Raw genomic sequence first — 23,998 nt, 5'->3', positions numbered from 1 at the left:
TAACAAGCAAATTTGATTGAACCTTTAGCTGTGTGGTAACCTCAAGTGCACTAATTTCCCTTATGAAAATGGTACACTAAATAAAACCATTCATGATAAATTTCTTTGTAGTCACATAAAAATATTGTTTGTGCTTTAAATGTAGTTATACTTGTTTGCATGTTACCATTATTAAGAGAAAACAACCCACTTGTTTATGTATTATTTACTCTCAAGGGAGAAGCTTCCCTTTGGAACTATATAAAAAAACTCTTAAGGTATTTATGATTACCCTTAGAGAAAAAAATGAAGAATATGCATGATAACATAAAAGTGTTAAACAAATAATGTGTTTAATGAAAAATTCTATGAAAATTATAAAATCTGTTGTCTTTTATATTACACTTTTGATTCACATGTTTAGGACTATGTCCCTTTTCAAATATGAATTGTTCAAAAAATTAAAGGAGCAAGTACGTTTTCTCGTATAATTTATCTCAGTGTTCCAAATGTGATAATATTTTTATTTTTTTAGGTAATTTGCCTCATTTCAGTTCCATCTGTATTCATTTTTTAATGTGTGATGAATGGTAAAACATGAAGAAATAAAATTTTTAAAATAGCCAATATCACCAAAACTGATATCGTATATGAAACAATACTTTAAACAGTTTAGATGCATTTATTCAAGAAATGTTTGAAACATTCAATATCTAGTGTGACACACTCCTGACACTGATTTGGCACCCTTGAATCAGTCTATTGATGTTATCTTAGGATATGGCAGCTCACTTGTGTACCAGGGCTTGTCGGAGTATCTGTACATTCTGAGGAGGGTGCTGGCATTCACTAACACACCTCAACAACATGTTCCGACAATGTTCATTCGGAATTAAATCTGGAGATCGGGCAAGCCACTCAAAAGTCTCTATTCCTTCCTCATCAAGGAAGTCCATATGCAGTCTGACGACGTGGGCTCACGCATTAACCTGCATGAAAATGAACCCATTGCCAACAGCACTGGCAAAAGGCCTTACAATAGGTTCCAGAATTTCATCTCTATATCGTTGCATGTTCAGGGTACCCCTGTTGAGTATGAGTAAGTGCATGCAGCCAACCAAGATTGTGTCTGGTCAGACCATTACAGAAACTCCTTCATAAGCATCAACTTGCACAATGTTACAAGTGGAAAATCACTCTCCTCAGTGTCTCCACACTTTTGCACGTCCGTCATCATGAGAAACAGTGAACCTGCTCTCGTCTGTAAACAGCACAGTGGTCCATTGACGAAGTTAACAGTCCAGGTGCTGACGAGTAAACTTCAGTCTGGTTGCATGGTGTCATGCTGTCAGAATAACGCCTCTTGCAGGCTGTCTGGCCCTAAGGTGTCCTTCGTACAGATGATTGCAAACTGTTAGGGTTGACACATGGGTTCCAGTGGAATGCTGAAGGTCATTTCTCAGTGACCAAGCCATAGCTAAGCTGTCCTGCAGAGCAGTAGTCATGATGTAGAGGTCTTCTCTGACTGTTGTGCAGTGATGACAGCCTTGACCTGGTCTCCTGCCACAAGAGTTTGTCTCCTGGTAGCGTCGCCAAAGTCGATTGATGATGCTTGGTGACACACTGATGTGCTATGCCATCCTCCTTTGGGTCTGGACCACCCTGACCACCTTGTTGTCTGTCAGATGGAGCCTGACTGCTTGGGTACAAAGGATGAAGGTACACACTGACAAATCAAGCTGCAAAAGATCCTTGTTTGTTTGTTTCAAGAATTAATGAGGAATGCACAGTTTCACATAACAGCCTTATATAGGGTACCTAGAGTTATATTCTCTTGAGTGAGGTGAGTTTCATTTGGTTTGCTTCAAACTTGACTCACAAGCTTAAAAAATACACTTGTAGACGAACGGATATGTTTTTCAAACATAAATTTAGTTATGACAAAAATATACTGAAATATGTACTTGTTCCTTTAATTGTTTTGAGCAGTGTATAAACGTCAAAAGTTAAATGGAATATTTTAGTGTGAAATCTGCAATTCAATGTATATTTAATAAAACCTGGTTTAAAAATACATTTATTTTAATAAAGACAACCTTTTAATCTTTTTTAATATATGTAAGTTTTGAAAATAGAAAAGGGTAGCTACATTCTTACCACAGTTTGTTTCTTTGACTTTTCTCTCACTTTTCAAAGCAAAATTATGGATTTTCCACATCTTTTCATGGGTTTGTAAAATGAACTGCAACTTTTTTCTTGAAATTTTACTTACTTAAGATCACCTTAGCTTATAATTTGGTTATAAAAGGCAATAAAACTTCAGATCATACATACTTCAGACTGTGGAAATACAGAAAAAGGGCAAAGCAACTTGATGGTACATAAAAATTGTTGAGTTCTTATTTATATTATTTGACCTAACACATGATCAACTATAATGTATTAGACAGTTATCTTCAGATAAAATGATATACAGAGACTGATTAAGATTGTTCAAATATTCCAGTGATTGATTGGCATATCTGAGCAGTATGGTTTTTGTGTCTGTACTCAGGTTCTAAGATAAAAAAGAGGGGAATTAAATATTTTGATAATATTTATAGTTTCCTTACTTTCTGAAACTTTTTGCAAATTCCTTAAATATTCCAAGTTTGTATTTGCATTTCAGTTGTACATGTAGCTTAATTGCTATTTTCACTTTATATACTTGAGTTCCAAAACTATAACCAAACCAGTTTGTAGCTGATTGAGATCCAGTTGTTAGCTTAATGGGCTGTTGATCCAAGATCCCATGGTTTACATCCTGTTGTTGCAAAAATAAATCATACTCTATATTTAAAGATTGTAGATGCATTACAAAAGTTATGTTCATGTCCCACCATGTTCAGCATGACGAGAGAAGATCAAAAGTTTGCATTGAGTGGTGTTGACTAGTTGCCTTATCTTTAGTCATCCCTTTAAAATCAAGAATAGCTAGTGCATTTTGAAAATTTGTACTGTTTGGTATGGTTTGTATTTTAATGAAATGCTTCTAAAGAAGCTGTATAGGGAGTGTCTAGTTTTTAAAAAAATGACAATTCTTTATAAAGTTTTTTAATTTTGCTATTAAAAACAAGTTCTTTCATTTTTGATGTTATTAATTGATAAGTTTAATAAACATATCCACATTCAGGGTGTGTGTTGAGTTTATCATTTGGATCAGCATCTCTAAAAGTACTATTGATGATATAGGCAAAGTGAGTAAAATAGTTATTTAAGTAAACAAATTAATATTTTACTTACCAGTATTCTACACACTATATGTAACACTAAATTTTAGTGTAACATTCTAAACATTTATAGTGAATAGTTAAGTGGATCACACTTATATAATTCACTTAACTCTTCACTGTATTTAGTCACACTGTTCAAAAAGAAAAAGTCATATCCAGAAATGATGTATAATACAAAAGGACAATGCCAAATGTGAAAAAATATTGATTATAATTTTTTATGAAGTTTATATCACACATCTGTACTTGCACATTGCATGGTGGATAGGCAACAATATTTGTTAAACTAATATTTGGAATAACCTTCAGCTAACTAAACACCAATAATACCAAGACTAATATCTTTTAAGCTGAGGCATTATATATGAACATTACACCCAGCAAAGAAATATGTCAAATCCAGGAATTTTTTAAGTGCATTTATCACAACCAACATGAAATCAGTCCATATAACAAACTAACAAACCTATAATGCCTTAATGTCTCACTCCTACTCCATTATGCAAACATATATACCATCTATGCTTCAATCAAAAATAAATTCTAATTGATACAACAAATTAAACTGAAAATTGGATGAGTAAGGTGAAGGAAACTGGTAAAGGCACTGTTGGAAATTCCTACTTTCCTGAATGTTACCATTTACAAAAACAAACTTAAATATTCAAAGGAAAATCTCTAAATTACAGAACTATTATTACCATCATATGGTGGAAACATCAACTATGTCTGGTGATGCAAGGATTCAGACTTACGATTCTGTGATTTGTAAGACCAAAACCTTATCTACTGGGCTGTCAGGCCCAATATCAAAAGCAAAATATAGTCTGATGAAAATACAAGTTTGCAATTTAGAAAATAGATCTGTTGTAGCTTAATTAAGGAACATATATAAATATATCATAATATTAAAGAAAAATCATATTATTTCTATTCATTGAACAAAAATGAAACTTTCTTTACAATATAAATGTTATTTTCACAAGCTTATTTAATATTTTCCATAAATTTGGCACAATAGTTAGTCTTAAATGAAATCACTGCTTTAAAAATCCAAAAGATAATAATTAAAACTTCTCCAAAAACTTCAAGTTGATTTTCTCATAGAAGTTAAAAATTAGAGTATATTCACAATTACAAAGAAAACAGTCCCATCTTTCACCAACAGTTGTATCAATGTCTGGAAGCTCTACAGGAAAACAGTTTGTTCAGATGTTTTCTCCATATGTTAAGCTTAAAAAGTTGACAATTGCAAAATGTGTAATGGGACAATTACAATCTTTTGATTCAGGATATTTTTCTTCACTTTCAGTTCCTTTAAAAACTTGAAGAGCAAATGTTTCAGAAATAATTTCATCAAGATGACTTATTTTGAAGTATTTCATCAACATCTGTCATTTTAATGTAATTTTGGCATTTTGCAAAACCGTTTTACATTGAGTTGAGGAAACTATTTACCTTTTAATGATTTTGAAGGAATTAGTTTGTGTTTTTACCACTAAAACATAAGTTCATTAAAATCATTATTTAATCAGTAGCACCCACTGGCAATTCTTGGTATACTTTTGTTTTCTTTGTCTTAATAGCAGGATTTGAATGTCACTCTGTTAATGCAACCACAAACCAAGAAAATGTAGAGAAAATTCTGTAGAAATTTCTCAGATTCAAAACTGACATGCCAGTATTAAAAATAAGTGCTCTACTCACAGAGCTACTTTGGCTCTTTTTGATTAAATTAATTAAAACATAATATGTTGCACAAAATAATATTTTGTTGTTGTTCTTGCTAGTGGTCACATGGCAATAGTATACCTATTAATAAATTTATTGTACAGGGTGTTCAGAAAGTCACTGTGCAGTTTTGTAATCATATTTTATTCAGTCTATTTCAAAGCAGAAAGTGATAGTGGTGTTTAGAAACAAAATAAGAAGGATCCAGGCCTGTATTGATGCCAACAGGGGTCACTTTCAACGTTGTTTATAATTGTTATTCATATTTACCTCCTGTATTCTATATTGAAACATGTCTGTTAATAAATATATAAGTGCACAGTGACTTTCCGAACACCCTGTATTATTATAATTGATACAAGGGCTTATGTGGGATGATATGTTTTAATTGGAGCTTTACTTATCATGTAGTGAACCTGATGATGACTGAAAAAAAATCAAAACGTTGTTTGCGCCTCTACATAAAAATTTTCTCAACCCAAACCAGCTGTTTTTACATATATATTTTTCTCTACAAGTGGGTTTTCTCACCATCACTGATTAGAAATTGTTTGTTTTTTGAATTTCATGCAAAGGTACACAAGGAATATCTGCACAACTTAAAGATAGCTCTTAAAACATGTAACTGGTACAGATTTTCAGAAAGCTTTTGTTGGGCATTTCTGTAATGATAACTTCAATACAAGTAGATTAGAATGTGCATGTTAATGACTCTTTAGTGTTACATTCAGCATTTAATTAAACTACTTTATTATCATTGTATTTGAATAACCTTGGTATCAAAACATAGATAATAAATGAAATGTTAAAGTAATATAAATTTTAAATTCTTAATTTTGTAAGGAAATATTTAAACATTTCTCATTCTCCCTTATTATAAGAATTGTGGCATTTGTTCTGTATGTCTTCCTGCCTTTCTAATTTATTCATCACCCCTTTGTAAAGTACAGAGTTCAGTGTAAATTACTCGGTATAATACAGATATTACAAAGGCAAAACATAATGTTTATAGCTTTCAATTATATTTATTTATTGAACCATAAACTAGAAAATCAGTCCTGTTTGTCACATCCTGTCTTTCACAAATTGCCAGTAGTTTTCTCTGACATTTCATAGAACATTATTTATAATGAATAGAAAGCTAAAGTTTTACAAATTATTTAGTGTACTTCTACCAGTGTTATAAAAAATGTAGGCTTACATTCATTGGAAACTGGCAGTGAAAAAAAGAAGTGGTCATGGCTAAATTATATATTTCTTGTTTACTATTATAAAAATAACTAAAATTTAAAAAAATAAAACTTGCTAGATTAGACAAGGTGAGTTAAAAGAAAATGGTAATAATAAATCATGAAGTATGGCTGTGAGCAGGTGGTGCATTACAAAAGTCAATACTGTAGCATAAGCTACATGTTTTTCAAGTGATTTGCAACTTATGTGGTGGGATTATTAATTGAATGCTGATCAAAGGGAATGAAACAATAAAATTAAGCATAAATAGATATAAATTTTGTAACTATACAGAAACCATATTAAAATTTATAGTATGGAAACTTTGATGGTTACAATGGAGTTAAAAGGTCAATCTTTTTGACTGAGCCTATAACAAGAAGGCTAAGATGAAAATTTAATATTACTGAATCAGTGAGTTATTGAAATAATATACCTCACTTTTTTTCATCACAGCTGCTTCTAGTTCATCATTAACACTTTTAGATGAACCTTTTCATGCAAGCATCTTCCTCAAGCACTTCATGTACAATTTAATTCAAATCCACATGTGTTTACTCAATAGTAGAATTTTTTTCAAACAATTGCTTACCAGTAAGAGCATGCATTATGTTTTATATGTATCTGCATATGTCAAAAGTAGGGGTTTAAGAAATGCCATCCTTATATAATGTAGCATTTGTAATGATTAGTTTGGTATATAAAAAGTGGTTGTGTGTGTACTGGTACAAATTAATCCCTGTCAAAATAGAATGCTGTCGTTGCCTCTTGGGTTAACACCAAACAGGATGTGTTTTTCTGATATTGTACATCACCTTCACATGCATAAACAGCTTTTCTTGTTCAGTGCTGCACTCTACATTTAAAACGTTCTTTACACATGTCACAAACTGATTTAAATGTTTCTGTCATGCAAATCATAATGTATCAACTTTCCACCAACAGGAGTGCAACATACTCTCATGATGCATGTGACTCCCTCTATTCCATTCTACTTAACTTATACTTTGCAGTACTTGTGTTAAGAAGTTTCTTGCTTTCTATGTGCTTTGTACTTGTAAATTAAATTGTTTCAATTTTGAAGTGGGATTTCTGTATTAATTATTTTTATTATGTAAAAGACTCCTCTCACTATAACTTGATTTTCTGGTGTTTTTTTTTCTCCCCATGTCTTCCTATGCCAAGCCTGCAGGATCAGCTAGGCCTAATACAGCATTTTTAGGCATGATTTCATAAGTATGTGATGTTATATTCCTTTCCCCAGTTTCCTATGGTCTTTGTCCTTATTTTGTTGTGCTGTAATTCTTTTTTGTATTTAGTTTTCCCACCCTTCCCAGATACTAGGGTTCTTGCTGAGCAATTTACATCACAATTAGTTAAAAGTTTCAGCATGATTTGCTCTCCACAGGCTACAGATCATTTTTCTTTGGCTTACCATCAAGCTGCCTCTCCAATTTTTGACTCTCAGTCGTTGGGGTCTAATTTACCTGCATGTGTATGAAGAGAGGGCAATCTCTGATTTTCTAATGTTTAATCCATGCCCAGTTTTCACACCTTCATCTTACTGTTACTTCACTTCAACAGCATTTATTTATCATGCATTTCCCTTTTAAAGTGACACACAGAGATCCTGAGGGTTTTTTGAGGTACAGACCCTCCCCTATTGCCTGTTTTTGGCTCATTTTTCAACTTCAGCACTTGCTTTACATATGTGGTTTCTCTGTTGTTGGGATCTTATGTATTGTAATGTATCCTTGTCCCAGGTTAACTTGCAGTCCACAAACCTAAGGGATATATGTATGGCCCCTTTTTTTTTGCAGTATGTTTTTGACTATGTACCATCGACTTTGGAATAATATGGAATGTGTATGAACTCTACCCTATCCTCATTGATAGCTATTTTGTCACAATCAGAACCATGAGAAGATCCTATTCCTTTTCTCCATCTCAGTACCTCTCAACCCTTACCTTTCACAAGATCACTTGTATGTTTATCCTTGCAATAGAATTACTTCATAAGTTTGCCTATTCTGAACTATATTCCTCATTGACTACATGGATAAAGCAGAAGGGATAGTTGCACATCCCTGCCATGTTTACTGTTGAATAAATTGGTATGGTCTACTTTTCAAAATAAGGTTTCATGGTCATTTGTTGCACTGGTTTAGGATGGTGGTGTTCCTCTGAACTTTCTGCTTGACTTTCCCCTTATTTTCTTCTTGTGGATTCTGGGAGTCCTTACCACTTTTTAATTTTAAGCCACTGGGGTAGTGGACTGTGGAAACATCCTTCTGAATGGGTTAATGAAATACAAACAATGAACAGAATGATTATAAAAACAAATAGATGTGAGACATCTAAATTGCAGTTCATCTTTTTCATTGGAATTCCTCATCCTACCCCCATGTAGAAGTTATTTCCAAGTATCTGGGTTTTGGATTTAGAGTTGAATCAGTCAACGTACGTTCTCACACATGTATTGCAGATGTCTGTATTTCTCATTCATTTATACTCCATCATTGTTTGTGGTAATAATGGAGGTAATTGTGGATTGTTTTAGTTTTTTCTCTTCTTATATCCCTTGATGTTTCTTATTCTGAGGATTTTATTGCACTTTGAGTGGTTCTGATCAATTTTGCTCTTGGGGGAGGTGGTTTTGCAGACACCTTCATAATACCTAATGTCGGGTTCCTGGGTTGATGTATCAGTTTATCTTATTCACATGTGCCCCATCTATGAGTCAGGGGGTAATATATTCCTTCTGGGCTTATGAACCTGAGGTGAAGGTGGCATGATATTCTTTCCTACACCAACATGTGTGTTGGTACCTGGCAGCTGATTTTTTATTGTAGTTGACTTTCTGTTATTATGATCCTCATCTAATTCCAGCTTGGATGTTGTTGACTTGCCATGTAAAATCTGTTGCATCTTAGCCACTCTACACCTGGGGCCACATTGTTTTAATTTAACTCATTTTTATAATTTTTTGGATTACGTTTTATAAATATTGCATGGATCAGATCACCTTTTATCCATAATTCTCTCTGAGTTGGATGTGTCCCCTCTTCTTTCTGCTCATATGTGCAGTATCTTTCTATGATGGGCAAAGAGTATACCTCATTGAGAAGTGGTGTAGCTCCTGACATCAGATCTTAACATTTGACTGTTTTATCTTACAGAGTGTCCTTTGGACACTTTTGAAGGATATTTCTTTCTTTCCCTCACACCAGTTCCTCCATCTATTCAGTGTGGGATTCTAGCTATTTATGTGAGTAAGAGTAATTTGATGTGTTGAAAGTTATAATTTTCCTATAGTGAAAATGTATTTCTGATAAGTACTTACCTCTATTCTGATTTACAGCCCTGTAAAATTTTTTTTTTTTTTAATTTTGGCAAATTCATTTTTGGGCAAATTTGGCTGCTTAAAGCTGCAAGGGTAATGGTAAAAAAATATTGGTTTATTTAATAAGCCATAGCTCTAAGACTTAATATGATACAAAGCTGAATTTTGTTTTCAACTTTCTTATAACATGTCAGTTGATAAGTCAGCAATTGTTGTAATTAAAAGTCTATTAGATCTCCTGTAAAAAAATGTAGTTGCATGCAACTTTTTATGATTTAGCAACAAATTGCCCTACTTCAGGCCACAGTTTGACCATGTCACCAGTTATTAGCCTTTTCAGATTTTTACCATATATTCTTAGATCTCTGAATATCATCTACCAAAAAAAAAAAAAAAAAAAAATCAGATAGTGCTCAAACTACTTTTTGAGTTATAATTTTTTGTAAAGTATCCTCTGACCATACATTGTTTACATGAAAAAAAAACAACTTCAATTCAGGTGTGTTACTGTGTGCAAATATATCCTTACAATTTTGAAATAATTTATGAATCCCATTGAAATATCATAATCAGCCTTTACTATATATTTTTACATCTCTGAACATGATCTTCAAAAAATTCAAGGTTGTGTAAAATAATAAATTATCAAATGTTAAATGTCTCTGATATGTGCCATTGGGCAAAGGACCACATTCAGGGCATTCAGTTCTTTCTTATCAGTCAGGAATCAGTCCTGCAGAATTGTGTAAAGTTTGATCTACTTGAGTGCTATGAAAAATGCAAAACTATGGCAGATAGTAGGTCACATCATAGTTTTATTTCCCACCCTACCAACAAATTGTACATGAGAAGGCTATCAGATGATGATGTGTACACCATTGTAACTGTTGGTAGTAGCAGTGAAAGTGATGCTGCAGCAGCTCAAATAGGGTCTAATGATAGCAATGACAATTATCAGCCAGGGAAATATGTGGCATGCATATACGATCATGAATGGTATGTGGGAAACATAAAAGATAGATCAGATGAACATTCCTATGTGTTGGTGTCATTTATGAAGAAATCAAGAAACAAACTGTTCTCATGGCCTGCAAGGTCACGTAAAGATGAAAGCTGGATTCCTTTCCAACATATTCTTTGTCTGATAAGGCAAGGCAGTAGTGCTCACCACTGTGTTCTAAGTCAAAGTGATCTCAACATAATCAAACTCGAATTTCAGATATTTATTCAACCTGTTTGAACAAAGCAATGTTTATTTGATGTTGTTAAGACTAATTTATCGCCAAAGCAGTTTTTTGAAACATTTCATTGTCACGATTATTGCAGTTTGGTGTGACTATGATCTTTCTCAGTTATTCCCTGTTGTAGTACTATGCTTTTTGTGTCTGATTTACCTTTGTAATTATTATATTATGAATCTTAAACTCAGCGATATCTGCATAACTGTAATGCATAAACAATATATTTGCATTGCCATGTGACCTAACTAGTTATACCAATAAACTTGTTCAGAAATGAATTAATTATTTCTTGTTTCTTACAATATCATTATTTAACATTGTGAAAGACTGGTTAGAATATTTCAGTGGGATTCATAAAATTCTGACAGGTATTTTTTAAAATTGTATGGATATATTTGCACACAGTAGCACACCTGAACTGAATTTTTTAAAATAAATAACGTATGGTCAGAGAATACTTTAAAAGTTATAACTCAAAAAGTAGGTTGAACACCATCCTGACTTTTTTTATAGATCATATTCAGAAATGTAAGAATATATGGTAAAAATCTGAAAAGGCTGAAGAACTGGTGACATGGTCAAACTGTGGCCTGAGTTAGGGCTATTTTTAGCTAAATCATAAAAAGTTGCATGCAGCTAATTTTTTTTGCAGGAGATCTAATAGACTTTTAATTACAACAATTCCTGATTTATCAACTGATATGTTATAGGAAATAAGAAAATAAAATCAGCTTTGTATCATATTAAGTCTTAGAGCTATGGCTTATTACATACACCAATGTTTTTTTTACGATTTTAGGTTTTCAGGTGATTTTACAGCCTCACTATGCAAATCCTAAGAGAGATAAACTTGGTTTGAGACCATGTTTGAATTCTGTGAGATTAATTCAGTCAGTGTTGCAAATTTCAGCCTTCTACCACCATTACTCTTGCAGCTTTAGGCAGCCAAAGTTGCCCGAAAATGAATTTGCCAAAAATAAACAAGAATTAACTAAATTTTACAGGGCTGTAAATCAGAAACTATTAGAGATAATGATCTAATCTTTGGCAGTTTTTCATTATATGGGTAAATGAGCACATGTGAATTTTTTCAAGGCATTTTGAGACAAATTCATGCTTTGATGTCTTTGACAAGTTTCTAGATGGCCTTATGCTCTTCTCATATTGGAAATCCTTAAATGTATTTCTTTTTGAGATATTCTGTGATATTTCATTATCAATCTATAGTGTTATAAACTTTATAATTGCCCCCACTCATATTAGATAATACACTATGTTTCTTTCACTTTTATGTAGAAAATTAACTCACAATTGCCATTCACTTGATAACACTAGTTTGCTTGGTTATGTTTAAGGTATAAAAAGGTATTATCTTAACTGTTAAATACACATTTATGAAGTATGCTGTAATGTATGTTAATTATTTTAGATGCATGTTAAGTACTAGTTTCACTTTTCACCAGAATAGGTGATAAAACTTCACTAATTATTTGTTTTGTTTATTCCCAGAGCAACAGCTGAAGATTGTATTGAGAGTTCATATTTTAAAGAACCTCCTTTACGTAAGTATGATTCATGTTTAACACAGTAATGTTCTAATGTTTTTTCACTTGTTCAATAGACAGTGTATTTAAGTTTAAATATTATTAATAATGTGACGTAATTTGGTATTTGTGTGATCAATGTAACATAAAGCACGTTATGATGATGAAGTGCTGGTAAAAAAAAAAAAGCTTTTGTAATAAATGTATATATAGCAAATTATCCAACTTCATATGATGTCTGTATACATTGTGCAAGAACATATTTTACAAATTAAGATAATCAATCTACTTTTACACTATTCTCTACCAGTAGGTCCACATATTACATCATATTTAGTAGTGATATGTTTTTGCCTATTATTCATTAAGCATATAGAAGTAACAAAAAAATGAATAAAATCAGCAGTTTTCTGTTAAAAATAAATAGGGGACCCTGGCAGCAGTTGGTGATATTTATTGTAAAATTGATGATAGTTTTGTTTTTAATTTGGGAAAAGTTGTATACTATAAAAATTTCAATAACCATTAAAGTTATGAACCAAAAGTAATTTGTTGCATAAATAGTTAGAAAGAGCATTTTAAAAACTATAACATTCATATGGACCAATTTGTTAATTCTAGGGTTGCTTTTTTTAATTTGATTTTTATATAAGATTGTTTTCTGTTCCTAATTTTAGCATGTGAGCCAGAACTTATGCCATCTTTCCCACAACACAGAAATCTGAAGCGTAAAATTGTAGAAGATGGAAATATAAAAAATGAAAAGTGAGATCTAAAATATTCATTCATTTGAAAGACTTAAAAAGAAGTATCTGAAAAGCAGAGACTCTTTTAACTTCTGAAGATTATGAAATAAATTGTTAATTGTAAGACTTAAAAATATTTCTTGCTTACTTAAAAGGTCTGAATTGGTAAACATGTGGGCTTATAAGACTAAAACTTATAGTCTGATTCACATGGTGGGCATGGCCTTATGTAACCTATTGTATAGCTTTGATCTTAACAATGAAAAATAAAACAAATATACCTTAAAAATTAATGTTTCCCCAATAACTTACATTGCATCAACTTTTTAATCCATGTGTTTCCTATAATAAATGAAATTAAAACTTCATGACAAAATGGTTTTAAAGTGTAACATGTTTATTTGAGCAAGGTTAATATATGAACTTTTCTACCATTCTACCTCACTTTTTTCTCTAGTTAGGTGCATGGCACAAGTTGGCATGTGTCAAGTAAAGTTTCACACACAGTTTCTAAATTATCTTACATTACATTGTGCTAAATTTTATTAGCAAATACAATCTTCATGACTTGAAGGCTTTTGGCAAAATTTAAAATGTTTCTAAATTTCTAATATTTCAAGATATTTACACAAGTAGGCATGAAGCACTTTACATGGTGGTATTTATATTATAACATCATCTTTGATGTCATACAGGATGTAAAATGCTTGTGCCAGCTAAACATGATCTGATAATAGATTATATTAATTCACAAAAACTGATGATATTTATAATATCATCATACTTTATTAGGTCAGCATAGCTTTCTGATACAGTATCTTAACTCCACTCATATAACAGTTTCATCTCATTTTGTCTTGCCCTCTATATGTGCAAATTCTTTTGCTCATCACTAGCCTTGAAACTTTTATCTTCTTCATGTAATCTTTCACCAATAATAGGGCAAACCATATTCCTAATGCAAATTACACCATTTATACTGATAAACCTAACCTCAATTTTTATTTAGGCATTGTAGTAAACTTGGTTTTTGTATTTTTTATTCTGCCACAACTAAACCTGAATTTCTAAGTTTTGTGTCTGACACATCAGGTTCGACTTTTTCAGCTGAGGAGGTCTTGGCCTGATTTTTAACAGGATCTTCAACACATAATGTTGAACCAAGACATGCCAATTTTATTCTGGAGAAATCTTGTATTGATAACAAAGATTTAGAATTTTTTTCCTTCATCCTCCTATGCCATGCAATTCTGTATTTCATCTGCAAAAGCTATTGGGCCTTTCCACCTTCCTGAACATGATTTCACAAGTATGTTACCTTTTGTATGTGTTGCTTGTCTAATATAACCCTTCCTTCTTATACACAATTTCTTCATCTGATTACATTGTATTTCTTCTTTTCCATATATCAGGGTCCATGTTGACCATCTTCTGACACTGTTATGTGCAGGGTCTAGTATGGCTTTTCACCCTAGGTCTTGGATCATTTCTGGACTCATAATTCCTTGGGTGTTCTATGCAAGTATGGAATGCCAGTCCTGATTTGGCAGTTAAACTTTCACATGTTCAGTTTTCTAGGTTTCTGCTAACCCTCATCTCTATCCAGAGAATTTGCCCACCACAAATCTTCTCTTTGAGGTACTCCATCATTCCCTTATGGAGTTTGCAAAGGAGAATCACAACCTTATTTTTTATGTGTTTGTTTGTTTATCCTCCTCTGTTTTCTTTTTCCAAACATAACCCTTTTGCTGTTGAGATCTTCTATATAGGAATGCCCTGTTATCTCTCAGGAGCCTACCCAAAACTTATCTATGGATTCTTTGATTTTTGGTGATGTTCCCAAATCATTGAAGTCACAGGTGGAGTTTGTTTGACAGCATTCTTCCATCTTGTCTTCAGCTTCCAATTTATCACAACCATTATCCACCTATGCTTCTATTGTAGCTTCCCATCCATTTTTCCTCCTTCATTACCAGTTCAGTACCTTTCTTCAGGTTTTAATCAGTGAGTTGTCATGTTTTCCATTGTGCTGCCAATGGTACCAGTGACTATTCTGTATCATTTGGCAACGTATGTGCATGCCTGCCAGATCCATTCACTTATGACAGAATTTCACTTTCGATCCTTGAATGATTCAGGTGTTACCTGAAGGCACTCTTCATTCACTTCCTCTCTCTTTTTCTGGTGTCAGCAGGTTCTTATTCCTCCTCCCTTGGGTTCCTGCCACATAGTGTCTTTCCAAAACAATCCAGACACTTCTACTAATATACAATATAGAACCTGTCATTTTCAACCCCCCAGGGTTTTATTCTAGAGTGTTTGTAGTTCCCTAAATGACCAGGGACTGGTGTGCAGTGATAAATTTGTCTTAGCTCAACAACTTAATTCACCTTATGCATTTCACTGTGGAATTCTTCCTTATCCTAAGGAAGGCTTTCACTTCAGTTCTAGTTATCAGCCTTCACTAAACTGCTCCCTCGTTTTTTTGTGGCTGTCAGAAGTCAGACATTTTTGCTACCAAAGTATCAAATGTTCTATAACACCATGTCTGTGTTCTCCTATATCTGAATTGCACTGGCAACTCATGAAGGCAATATTTCTTTTCCACCCATCTCACTACTCTTCATTTCCTATTTTCTCATTTATATTCTCAGTTGGATTCAGATTGTCTTTTATGTCCAGTACAAGCTATTTTTTGTTATATCACCTGAATGGTGATACACAGATATATACAACTATAAGGCATAAAATGCACGCTATGAGCGTGAGTAAAACAATGGAATAACTGCTCATTTTTGAATAAATCAGGGGCAGTCTGCTGCTCAAATTAGGGTTACTGTGGTCACCCATTGCACAGTCTTTAGTATGGCACTTCTTTGGACTCCCCACTGCACTTCCCATTCTGTGCTAGTGGAGTACAGGAGTCCTAGCTGTTAGGGTAGTAGACCATGGATGCTTCCTGGATGTGCTAAGTTCCATTTAGTAGAGAGTATGGTAATGGTGTTCTGCCAGTGTAGATGGTGCAGATCTTCCCATTGAATCATAAATATGAATTGATTCACCAGAATGTAGTTCACTCACACACACCCAATTGGGACCCATCATCCTACCATACTATCACAAGGTATACTGGTATTGGATTAGAGCTGTATCAGCTAATACAAGTCCTTATGTGTATGGTGATGGTAGGAATCCCTCATCCTACCAGGGACTCAAAGTATTATTTGGTTTGGGAACCCCCACTATACCATCTCATCCACATTGAGGCTTGGGACATCATATGGCAAGGAACTCAACTGGCTAATAGGTAATTTGGCTGGCTGGGGAACTCTCAGCATGCCAAGACGTAAATTCTAGTATAGCAAGGAGTTAAATCAGAAACCAAACATTAGTTTGGTTTTGGATTTGAATCAACCATCACTATCACTTGGATGCCAAGTTTCCAGGTAGCTGATGTTGGTTGCAATTTTGCACACATGTGTCCTGTCTAGCTAGATGCAATGGAACATTTTTCCTTCTGTCTTGAGGTGAAGATGGTAGGAACCCTCCTCCTATCATTAAATGGATGATAAATACCCAATGCTGCTTGGTTTTGCATTGGAGTTGACTTTCCAAGTATGGTCTAACACATCCTAGTCATTCTACATCATGGAGCACATTTGTTTAATTTTCCCTACATTGCTAACCTTTAGTTGGGTAGTCTATATACTACTATCTCCTGGAAGACAATTTCTAGCACTTAGGTTTTGGTGTGAATTTGGATCAATTAATATGAACATAATTAAAGATGTAACTCAAAGAAATTTCTTCCCAGATCAGCAACAGAAACTATCACATTAATCAAAGGATATATCTAGTACAAATGTGGTGTGGTTTCCTCCCATTGATGTGTTCCTCTCACAAGTGAGATCACACTCAATGGGAATACTTCAGATGCTCTCCTACATAATTTTTGTACTAGTTTGTCCACCGTGTCATTGTGGTATTCTTGCTATTATATGAGAGGAGGTACAATATTGTATCAACAATTATTTTCTCACACTGAAAATATATTTCTTATAGATACCTCCTCTCCCACTTTCCACCCCATTTCTAGTGCTTTTTTTGTACCTAATTTTAAAAGCGAATATTAGACTTATCTGTATAGAGGGAGTAACCTGCATCAGTTGAGTGTGTTGCACTAATAATGGTAGAGGGCAGCTGCATACAAAGACTGTAAAACTGTGTTGAATGTGTAGAGTACATAGGAGTTTTAAGGCTAGAGGTGAGAAAAGAAAAAAATTGTGAATATAGAAACATCACAGAATTAGAGAAGGCTGGAAGTATATTTCAGGGTAGGAAAATATTGACTTCCATTCTGTTATAAATCCAGTTATTTTTATCTCTCATAACTACATTGAACCCAAGAACTCACAGATAGAAGAGGGTACGTTTTATACTTTATTTTCAAATCAAGGTCAAGTCCAAGACTTATACATCTCATGAGTGTGAGATATTTTCTTATAAAAACCAATTTCCTTGATAGGCAAACCTGCAAACAACTGATTCAATAAAATAAGAAATAAAAGGAATGTTCTGTAATAGATAATTTGATTGTGTGTCTTTAAATCTTAAACAGTGAGACTAAATAAATGGACAGATGGAATGATAATTACTTTTGATAGGTTGTTTTTGCTCCATAGCTTTCTTTCTTTCAAGATTAATCTCTGTAGAAGTAAACATGATGTCCTACACGTATATTATTACTCAATGATCTTCTAGTTAATCTTGTTAAAGAAATCATTCTTGAATTTGACAGTTAAATTTTCTGTGTTCTGGCAACAATGGTCCCCTCTTGACATTTGTTCTTTTACAGTACTGGCTAGCTATTACAATTAGTTAATGTCTACCTAGTCAGCAAGGGATATCAATGCTATTCTGTTCAATCTGGGTGCTACATACCTAAGGCATTGGGGAGTTTGGAAATAGGAAGTTTAAATCATAGCATCTTATGTAATAGTTTTGTAGAAAAGTTTGTTAGGTTCAAAGATAAACAGAGTAAGGTCAAGAATAAGCTTAGTTGCTAATATTCTTATTTCAGGGGTATGAGAAACAAATTTTGAGCTGAGGATCCTAGTTGAAGTGAAAAATTCAAAGTTATTGAAATTTAGAGAACATTGAAAATAATTATTTTGAAATTAAGGTAGATGATTAAAAGAAGGATTAGATGTCAAGTTTCTAGAGTAGAAATGTTTTAACTGATAATTGTCACATACCACCTGATGAGGGAGGTAAATTCAAAGAAGAATTGTAGAATGGTTGGTACTAATAAGAATACTGATTATAACGGTACTGATGCAGTGATTATGGGAGACATTAATGTAAGGCACATTAATTAAGATTGAGTGAAAGAGGTTTCTTGAAGATATTTAAGGTGACTTTCAGCACTGGTGTTAGCAGGGGGAGCAGTCCCTACTAAGCTATTATAATAATGCTAGATAAAAAACAGAAACAAAATTAGCTTATTATGTGTTGGAGTGAAAATGAAATACAGATTTTTGTGTATTGGTCAGTAATGCTTTTTTGTTCTATTTTAGTTTGTTTTCAAATATAGTAATTTGAGAAAGTACTCTTTACAATTATATATAAAATTAACTAAATTTTATTTTCAACATATGTCAATAAAATTAACATCAAAACATAGTTTATAACTCAAATTTTAATATTATAAATTTCATGTTTTCAATTAAAAATTAAATATTTGAATAAATTCTCATTGCCACTTCTTTGAATTCTCCATTTTTATATTTTTATTTCCTCATATGAATTTCAAAACATACAATAATTAGAAACACCACCTTAAGTAGTGATAGGCTATAGCTTAAAAATAAGAACATCCCATCTTTATTTTCTGAGTTATCAATAAATTTGTTTCAGTCACACCAAAATCTTCTTCCCATTTTTCATTTTTGAAATCACTTGTTTATTCACACTTACTTGTCTATGGTATATGGTTATGACATCTGTATTTTAATTATTTTGGTAAAATGGGTTATTTCCCAGGTGATTTTATTGTAGGTATTTGAAGTGTCGTTTGTGTTTTATAATGCATATTAGAAAGCTGGATGAATTATTTTTGGACACACAACACAGTCAGAAAATACGAAACTTATGAGAGCAGATAATTTGAGTAGAAAACAGCCTTTAAAATTATTATTTTAAACAAAGGTAATCATAATGTTAAAATTAAACAAATTAGTATGTTAGGTAAGAAAAAGTAAATAAAATATTTCACTGTGGGATATCCATGTGATCTATTTATACATTATGTAATTTGATAATTTCTTTGAACTAACTTGAGCTATGTTCTCACTTTGTGGTTTTTTCTTTGTTACACTAGTTTGGTAGTTAGACACATTTGAAAAGCAGTAAAGAGTAAAGTTAAATGAAACTATTTGTGAAAAGGTTAAAAGCCTGAAAATGTAGAATGAATAATTGTAATTGTCCATTACAGTATGCAACCATTCAAGAAAACAAAATATATTTTTGGGAATTTTATTTTATATCATAATTTTCAACTTTTACTACAGGTGATTTTACTACAGTTAGTTTTGTGATATAGAAAATAAAAGGTAAATTATGAAGTTTAATCAAAAAATCTTTTGATAATAGTTTTGGAATCCTAGAGGTTATGTAAGAATGTAAGAACTGCAAGATGGAAACAAGTATTTTTATTCTTAACATGAATATCACTTTGCACTCATGTTAAAATGATTTTGTAAAACCTCAAATAAATCTTTAATAAAAATACTTTTCTAAAAATTTCATTAATGTACATTGTAAAGATTTTGAATTACAGTAAACATTATTTCTTCAATATAGGGTCAGTCCAGTGGACATCTTGTGTACATAGTGTCATGTACCCAGAATACAAGCTATAATAGTGTGTGTGTATGACAAGTAAAGTGCTTGATGTTGTTATATCTCTAAACCAGTGGTTCTTAACCTTGTTGGAGGTACTGAACCCCGGAAGTTTCGTACTTACATTCACTGAACCCTTCATTATTGGAAAAATAAAATATGATTTTTTTCAAATTCAAAACATAAGTAGATATTTTATAGTGCACAAAATTAACCATGCATCAGTTGCACACAATATCACTGTGTTCAAAGAACAAAACCAACAAAACATGAATTTCACACAAAAACAAAAACATAACTCAATGAATATTTACTGCAAATCAATGTGACTTTTGCTGTAGCCTTTCAGAGACAAGTTCAGAAATGCACGGCTTCACCTTGGCAAGTGTAACTCTCATATCATTTTCACAACAAAGTCTGTTCCTTTTCTTCGTTTTTATGTCTACCATCCTCAAAAAGGATTGCTCGCAAAGATACGTTGTAACAAATAGTATGAGTATCTCAAGGACTTTCTTAGCAATAAGAGGGTACGCTACAATTTGGTGATACCAAAACGTTGAGAGCGTTGTTGTTCTGAAAAATTGCTGTTGAACCTGGCTCTGCTGAAGTTCAATGATTTCATCAAGGTATTAATCATTGACATCTGCTGTCACAACACTAAATGTGAACGGTTGTCTCACCCATGCTGGATATGACTCTCTGGTGGGGAAGTATCTGTGGAGAGACTTTGCGAGATCATCTAAGTGCATGGCAATTGCTTGCTTCAGTTCCCCGGGTACAGAAATGTCTCTGATTTCAGACACATCTTCCATCTTACTTACATAGTCGTCCAGCAGGGGAAAGTTTATGAAGTTATCATTCTCTGTTCGTCATTTCCATAATGGTAGCTTTTTTTGAAAAGCCTTCAGGTTTTTTCCGTTTCGATGATGTTGACTCCACTGCCCTGCATCTGTTGATTGAGATGATTGAGAGCATTGAAGATATCGACTGTGTATGCCAAAATAAGAATGAACTCAGATTTTTCAAAACAATCTGCATGACAATGTTGGTGCTCTCGCAAAAACAGGGCTAATTCAACATGCATGGCAAAAACACAATTCAGCACCTTTCCACGGGATAATCACCGAACGTTAGAATGGTACAGAAGTACCTCAAATTCAGAGCCCATTTCATTACACAGCTCTTTGAAGATGCGGTGCTTCAGGACACTATTTTGCACAAAGGTCACACATTCCACTACAATTTTTAATACTTCTGCCAGTTTTGAAGGTAAGGTTTTTGTTGCCAGCGCATGCCTGTGAACACAGTGCGTTACAATGATGTGTGGTGCATCGGCTTTCACCAGCACACCAAAACCAGAGTTTCATCCCAGCATGACTGGAGCTCCGTCCAAACAAACTGCAGAAACCATATCCCACGAAAGATCGTTGTCTCTGAAGAAGTCATCCAAAAGTTTCTTCACGTCGGCTGCCTTAGGTGTTGTTGTAAGAGCCTTACAAAATAAAAAAACCTTTTATTTCGTTGTTCTTCACATAACGCAGGAATACAACAAGCTGGCTTAGATTGGAAACGTTGGTGGTCTCGTCGTGTTGAAGGCTGAATTTTGCTGGGCTTGAAATCAGATCTGCAATTACTTGAGCCAAGATGTCATCATTCATGTCATCTATTCTGCTGCTGATGGTGTCATTTGAAAGAGGAATTTGGGATAACTTATTTTCAGCAGCTTTTCCCAATATGATATTCCCCATCTTCAATGCAGCTGGTTTTATGAGTGCTTCACTAATGGTGTGTGGTTTGCCCTGCTTTATGATCAAGTACGCAACTTCGTACGATGCTGTGAGGATCGGTTTGTCGATGGGTACAAAGCCGAGAACAGGGAAAGTAGCCTTTTCATCAAACCTGGCTCTCTTTACCATGAAATCAGCAAGCGTTATGTTCTTGTATTTCCTATCTCCATGCAGCTTTAGGGAGTGTTCTCTTATTTTTGCCAGTGCTAGACTAGAATTGCTCAACTTGTCATTGCAAATCGTGCATTGAGGACGCTGACTCCCATCATGTTCCGTTATACACGTGAATCCGTATTGTACGTATTCGTCCGACTACTTTCTGTTTTTGCTCGACATAGTTAATATGAAGGGATTAAAAGAATAGGGAAAAAAATGATGCACGATTACTACAGTCACAAGTCGACTGCTAAGAGCACAAAGTTCCCTGCAGCACAGATATTAAGGCCAAGTGATGTGATGTGATCAGCTTCTGTCTGATTAGCAAATACCAATAGTGTGCCATTGATCTATTGTTCTTATTTTCTTTACAGTATATTCAACTGAGAATCCAAATACCTAGTTAAATATTTAAAACTGTTAGACTACACTTTCTTATTGGTAATCAACTGTCAGTAAAATTGAAACTAATGCAACAGTATTAAATTCAAAATGTGCTGAGATGAAAAAGTGTTATAATTAATTCAGTAAATTAAAACATATTTCTCTTAACAACAAATAAGTCAATATCAAACTTCAAGGTGACTTATTGACATTTTGTTAAAGAGAGGATATGACAGTAGGATATGCCAAGTGGTTTTGGCTTTTTGTTTAATATTTAAAAAAAAAAGACAGATTGGACTGCAGATATCATGGAGTCGATAAACTCTTATGTGTAGGGATGGCTGGTGTACTCAATAGACATAATACAAATATGCACATTAAAAAATAAAAAATGACATAATTTTACTTTAAAAGATTATTTCCACTTACTTTCATTTGTTTCTCTTCCATACAGGTCAAGAAACCATTTGTAAAATACCAATTCACGAAATTGTTCATCTTTCAATCAAGATAACCTTATAACTACTTTATCAGTAACATTTGTTTAAATTTAAATTCACTCTGCATTTCTGGGCAGCACATGATGTCATTGATTAATTGTAATAATCAGTAGTAATTTTAAACATCATAATTCTGGTATAAATGATACTGTCAGTACCCCTTGAAATTAGCTTTCTTACATAAATATTGTTTTTCTTTAAAAAAATTTAAGTCCCAACTTAAACAGGAATTACCAGTCAGTGATAGATCAACCTTAAAAGACTGTAACATTTAGAATAATCCATGCTTTGTACACTGTAAGAAAGTGTCTTTAAAGAACTAATCCTTATATTATGTATGAAATGAAGGAGTACAAAAAATCAATAAACATAATTTTATTACATACACACGTTCATAGAATACACTATCTTTCAGTCGGGAGAAAATGTCACAAAATAATTTTAAAAAAACACTATAAATGTGAAATGATAATTATAGCATAGATTGCCACTGAAACATGTAAAATATTTTGAAGGCTGTGTCCTGTTGTGATAAATCTAAGTCTTTTACAATAATTACTGTTGTATATATTTTAATATTTTGTGGATAATAATGTTTTGTGTACACAGGAATTTAATATATTAAAAAGGTTTTGGAGCTTCACCATATCATTACAGTAAATCATGCTGTTTTTGATACCCATGCATCTTAACAATAGCTCACCAGCATGGTTTCAATTATAAATGTTTATGTTGTAAAACTGAAATATTCAAAGAACATCACTCCTCACTGCATGCTTTTCATCATGTCTGTTTACAAGGATTATAGTTTTTCTACATCTGGTGATTTGTCCAGGATGTTTTCTTATGAAGTAGCATGGATGCTTGTTCTATTCTCCATCTTCTTGAGATGTGTATGCAAGAGAAAAACTTGTGTACATGTAACTTTTGTTGTTCTTCCAGACAGAGATATTACTTAATTATTTACATACTGCCATTTGAGATATTTCTACATTTGCCACTTTTTGGATATGACTTGTTGCATGTTTCTTTCTGCATGGTCTTGATACTCCAAATTTGTCCATATTCCTTTGTTTTTGAAAACCATTAACAATAGGGATGTTCTTCTCTTTGAAATTCTAAGTCCACAGTTTGAACTCACATTTATGATCTGAGTGCACAAACATTTTGTGCTGGAAAGGACTT

At 33.1% G+C, this 23,998-nt stretch overlaps 1 protein-coding gene across 9 annotated transcripts in view; it reads left to right on the top strand.

Annotated features, from left to right (window-relative positions):
• Cdc2rk (cyclin-dependent kinase 10) overlaps window positions 1–20,130 on the top strand; it is a 124,450-nt gene extending 104,320 nt beyond the window's left edge. For 6 of the 9 annotated variants that reach the window (XM_076514921.1, XM_076514919.1, XM_076514917.1 and 3 more), the window contains 3 exons: window positions 12,306–12,358; window positions 13,018–13,105; window positions 19,183–19,891. In XM_076514921.1, coding sequence (XP_076371036.1) covers window positions 12,306–12,358; window positions 13,018–13,105; window positions 19,183–19,240 — 199 coding nt within the window. In that variant the 3' untranslated portion in view covers window positions 19,241–19,891. Of the gene's footprint in view, window positions 1–12,305; window positions 12,359–13,017; window positions 13,106–19,182; window positions 19,892–19,947 lie in introns of those variants that run through there. The other 3 variants (XR_013031642.1, XM_076514918.1, XM_076514923.1) reach the window with 3 other exon arrangements.
• The last annotated feature ends 3,868 nt before the right edge of the window (window positions 20,131–23,998 follow it).

The sequence above is a fragment of the Tachypleus tridentatus genome, chromosome 7 (genome assembly GCF_004210375.1).
Source record: "Tachypleus tridentatus isolate NWPU-2018 chromosome 7, ASM421037v1, whole genome shotgun sequence".
Taxonomy (NCBI): Eukaryota; Metazoa; Arthropoda; class Merostomata; order Xiphosura; family Limulidae; genus Tachypleus; species Tachypleus tridentatus.
Note: the sequence above shows the minus strand (reverse complement) of the source record. Positions and strands in the feature narration are given on the sequence as shown.